Raw genomic sequence first — 5,470 nt, forward strand, 5'->3', positions numbered from 1 at the left:
TTTTCTATCTACTGATTCACCCCCCCCCCCTCTCAGTAGTTGTCTGGATCCTTATTAATTCATCATACCATCATATACATGTATTCTGATAAGTATTTTGAGTTGGGACACATAGATGAGATGCATTGTAAGGCAATTTTGTCTTAAGATATTTAGCTATTAGATTAATGTTCTATTATATTTTCATCTTATGTTTTACAATTTCAGTCACCCAATGGATAAGACACTGGTTGTGGCTTGAAGTCATTTCTAGTAACAATTCTCTACTCATAACTCATCGACAACTTGTTTTGAATTGCTAATATCGGAATATCTTTTCACTTCTATATATATTATTTCTTGTTGAAAGTCATCTCACGCTCCAAAGTAGGTCGAGGATCACTGAGAGATAGCCACTTTATACCAGTCTCCCTCTTTATTGAGCCCCTTTTAGGAGTGAGATCATTTGCTTTGTTTTAATATCATATGAAAGTGTGGTGCGAAGATTGGAGGAGCATTAAGGGATCACCCTCTCAGGTTTTGCAGAGCCCGAAGTGAAGAAGGTTTAGCATAATCCTTGTCATATGTTGGTCCAAGTCCCCGAGTAATTCTAAATAGTCTGGAGTTGGCCTCTCCATGCAATATTCAAGGGCCTAACTTGGTTTTTGTCCCTATGGAAGTGTAAAACCCCCCACCATGTGCATTCTGGGGAACCAACAAAATTGGCAACTCTGTTGGGGAATGTCTGCACAGGAGTCATGAGATTATAATGTTCCAGATCCTTTGTCGGTTGAGTCAATTCTCATAAATGTTGTCTAAGAATCTATTGTAATTCATCTTTCAATGTAAGTTTTGTCAAGATTTGTCCATATTACAAGATTATTTCATAATATCTCACAAATTGTGGGTTGCGACTCTGAGATCTCTACACCAGTGTGCATTATTTGAAAAGAAACTAAAAGAGAATCACAGAACTTGTAGTAGAGATGAAAGAGATTTGAGCTCTTATGATGAAGTACCTCGACAAGTTGAGGAAATAATTCACATGATGAAAAAGGAGGAGTTGCAGTAATATTTTAGGATCAAATCTGACCTGAGAACCTAGAGAGGATGCATAGATAGTTTCATATCTATCACTACAGCGAGCCAGCAAAGCTGATTTCTAGCCACTACACTACTTCCAGGTATTTTGGATTTTCATGAGTCAAATGTAGAAAATACTTCCCTATTGAGTGAGATAAGAACTAAGGAAGGGAATGGTAGTAATTTGTTTACATACTTCTAATATATAATATACAAATTTTATAATAGGTTAAGTGAAGTATGTTTCTGAGTCATACATTGTAGTATTGTAAGATTGTTGCCAAGATGCATTGTTGCTTGTATATCCCTAAGAAATATTGAGTGTAAACATGCAACATATGCAGTCATTGTCAAGACATAGCATAAGTTTTTATGTTGAAAGATATAGACCATTAAATTTTAGTGGTATTCAAGGTTTCCCAAACCCTATCCCTGTTAATGTCAGAGAACATTTACCAAATTTTAAAGGGAAAGGATCAAAATCAGTACGTCAACACTTGCAGAGGTTCTCTGATATGGTAGGAGATTTTGAGATAAGTTAGGAAGATGTTTTCATGAAGCTTTTTGTTCAATCTTTAAAAGAAGATGCCAGAGACTGGTTTTCATATTTGCCAACAGGTTTTATCTCTTCATGGGATGAGCTGAATGCATCTTTCATGCAATAATTTGGTGAAAGAGTTAATCCAAGTTCACTAAGAGCTAGCCACTCTATATCATTCTCCCTCTTCGTTGAGCCCCATTTAGGAGTGAGATCTTCTGGTTTATTTTAACGTCGTCTGCAAGTGTGGTACGAAGATTGCAAGAGAATTAAGGGATCACCCTCCCAGGTTTTGCAGAGCCTGAAGTGAAGAAGGGTTAGCATAATCCTTGTCATATTTTGGTCCAAGTCCCTGAGTAATTCTAAATAGTCTGGAGTTGGCCTCTCCACATGTGATTCGAGGGCCCAACTTGGTTTTTGTCCCAGTGGCAGTGTAAAACCCCACTGTGTGCATTTTGGGGAACCAACCTAAGCACCACCCATTTCAACACCTTTAAAAGAAAGATGTTACATTCAAACAGTCAAAAAATGCCAAGAAGCATTTAAAGCTTTGAAAGACTATCTATTGACCACACCAGTTTTGATACCACTAGTTCATGGAAGACCATTACTCTTGTATATATTAGCCACCAACTCAGCTTTGGGTGCTCCTTTAGCACAACGCGATGATCAAGGGAAGGAACTACTAGTCTACTACATTAGTAGAACCCTCGTAGGCTATGAATTGAACTACACTACTATTGAGCATGCATGCCTAGCACTAGTATTTACTTCTCAGAAATTAAGACACTACATGATCAGTCACAAGATCCACTCAAGTACCTATTAAGAAGATCTGCACTAATCGGAAGGTTGGCCAAATGGGTAATGATCATTAGTGAATTCAACATTGAATATGTTGATAGAAAGGCCATCAAAGGACAAATTATAGCAGACCAATTGGTAGAAGCACCAATGTTATACCATCATCCTATGTTGATAGACTTTTCAGATGAGTCTATCTTTGCAGTCAGAACATCCAACAAGTGAAAATTATTCTTTGATGGATCACATACGAACCATGGAGCAGGAGCGGGAATTCTTTTTATCACACGTCATGTTGACTATATTCCCAAGTCATTCAGAATAAGCTTCTCATACACAAATAACATAGTCAAGTATGAAGCCTTGGTCATAGGACTTCAGACAAGATTGCAATGGAAAATAAAAGACCTACAAGTATATGGTGACTCTCAACTCATTATAAATCAGGTAAATGATGATTATGAAACAAAAGATGACAAACTGACACCTTACAAATTGTTGGTAGAAGAACTAAAGCAATATTTCACCAACATCACATTCGAGCAAATCCCCAGAGTACAAAACTGAGTTGTTGATGCAATAGTGACTGTGAAATCTCTACTTGACATGCCAAACAATGGAACTCAATTTAATTTTGTAGTAGAACAGTTGATGGTACCTTCATATGAAATACCAACTTCAGAATATGTTTGTGCAATAGTGGGACCTGAAGATCTCCTTGGCATCAAGAGATATATGCATATCTACATTATCAATATATGCCACCTAATCTTTCATCTAATCAAAGAAAGACTTTCATTAGGAAGGAATCTAGATATACATTCATTGCAGACACACTGTACAAAAGAAGCTTGGATACAACTTTACTTAGATGTCTCAATACCGATGAAGCACAACTAGCTCTAAAAGAAGTTTGTGATGGAATTTGTGGCACCCATGTTGATGACCCAGCTCTAGCTAAAAAAATGTTGAGAACGGGTTATTAGTGGCCAACAATGGAGAAAGATGCATACAAATATGTGCAAAGATGCAAACAATGTCAGATCCATGGAGACCTAATCCATGCACCAGCACAAGATCTTCAACCAATAACATCACCATGGCCATTCTAACAATGGGGACTTGATTTAGTAGGGAAAATCAACCCTACTTCATCTAATGGACAAAAGTTCATTCTCATTGCCACGGAATATTTCATTAAATGGGTTCAGGTAATCCCTTTTACCTATACTACATGCAAGCAAATAGCTAAGTTTATTTTGAACTACATTATCTGTCGATATGGAATACCAATGAGAATTGTAACGGATAATGGTAGACCTTTCAAAAAGCATGAAGTGGCAAAGATTTGTGAACAATTCTATATTCAGCAACGCTTTGCAACTCTATATTATCCTCGGAGCAATGGTCAAGAAGAGGCAACCAACAAAACAATTCTGAAAATTCTGAAAAAGGTTGTCAATGAAGCAAGTCAAGATTGGCACATACATCTTAATCTTTCTCTATGGGCTTACAGATCAGGTGTATGCATGATGACAGGTGCCACACCATACTCTTTGGTATATGGTACAAAAGCCATTTTTCCTATTGAAGTAGATTTATCATCACTGAGGATCTCTTTAAAGAATATCATATCTGATGAAGATCATAGAGTTGCAAGGTTGCAAGAGTTGGAACTCTTTGATGAAAAGAGACATACTTCTCAACCACTTACAAGGTTATCATAATAGAATGCGCAGAAGCTACAATAAAAGAGTGAGACCACGTCACTTTGAAGTTGGATACCTTGTCTTAAAGGAAAACTAGAGGAACTTAGTGGAGCAAGAAAAGCTAGGAAAATTTGAAGCAAACTGGCAAGGCCCATTTGTCATAACACAAGTAGTTTGAAATGATACTTATAATTTAACAACAATGGAGGGAGATCCACTCCCCGAACCCATGAACAACATGCACATGAAAATATATTACATCTAAGGGATGGGTTCATTTAAATTTCTAGTACTGCATTTGCATATTTCTTTACTGCATTGTATCGCATGTCTGCATTTCAAATTGCACAACATATAGCTACATATCATTATTGCTTTCACATATAGTTGCATCAATAAAGTAAGGAGATTTTCTAAGTCATTCACCTGTCTGCAGTGAAGGGAGAGAAGGTGGTCTCATTTCCTAGATACTTGTTCATGAAGTTTCAGGAGTTCTTTACTCATTCATCTTCAATGTCACCTTGTGATTGATCTTTATCCATGGTTGAGTAGAGGTTTCACTATTGAGCCTTGTTACCCAAAGTATACCAATTTCTATATCTCACACATTAATCAATAGCTCTAAGTCATTACGGATACCTAGTTGGTCATGTGGCTAGAGAAAAATCCAAAATTCTACTTCAGCACTGTTGTAATTGTCATACCCAAGTGGGTTTCATTACTTACAATTCAAGGAAAGAAAATAAAAAAGAAAAGTTATGTCAATATCCATCTCAAGGCAAAATAGCACAGATGTATAACTGAAATATCATAAAAAGGTTCAATAAAAGCTTGACTAAAGGAACATGCGAATAACTCCATCAGTGCTATGGACGCCTATTGGAAATGGAGCAATATTTAAGAGATTACGGTGTGTAACCTCGTTGGAGCCCTAAAAGCTTGCTAGCAGCGAGGCTCTATCCAGGTTGCTTTTGAAGTTTGAATAACACACGTAGCTAGCCACATAGGATTCCAAGGGTCTTTGATGGTTAAAACAGTAGGAATAAATTCAAATGCACACACATGGGCAAAAGGATATCAAAGTTTCAAGAATTGATGGAGAAGTTTTTTGTGCCTCCATTCCTAAATCTTGATTACATAGTGTGTTAAGATTGAATGATCTAAAGTCTTCTGAGGATGGATTTAGCTCATATCTCTTAAACGTTTCATTCATTTTATTCAATAAGTGTATTTAAGAATGAAAGACACACACAATCATCCTCGTTCAAATAGGAACTGCATCTACTGCATTAGCATACCTCATGTTGAAATTCATTGTCACCATATGCATCGCCTAGATCATCATGTCATCATAGGT

General features: G+C 36.8%; 1 protein-coding gene across 1 annotated transcript; it reads left to right on the forward strand.

Annotated features, from left to right (window-relative positions):
• Positions 1-3,696: 3,696 nt before the first annotated feature.
• LOC131874010 (uncharacterized) lies at positions 3,697-4,131 on the forward strand. The gene has a single exon (XM_059217212.1). The coding sequence runs from the start codon at positions 3,697-3,699 to the stop codon at positions 4,129-4,131; it is 435 nt and encodes a 144-aa protein (XP_059073195.1).
• The last annotated feature ends 1,339 nt before the right edge of the window (positions 4,132-5,470 follow it).

This window comes from Cryptomeria japonica, chromosome 3 (genome assembly GCF_030272615.1).
Source record: "Cryptomeria japonica chromosome 3, Sugi_1.0, whole genome shotgun sequence".
NCBI classification, from domain to species: Eukaryota; Viridiplantae; Streptophyta; class Pinopsida; order Cupressales; family Cupressaceae; genus Cryptomeria; species Cryptomeria japonica.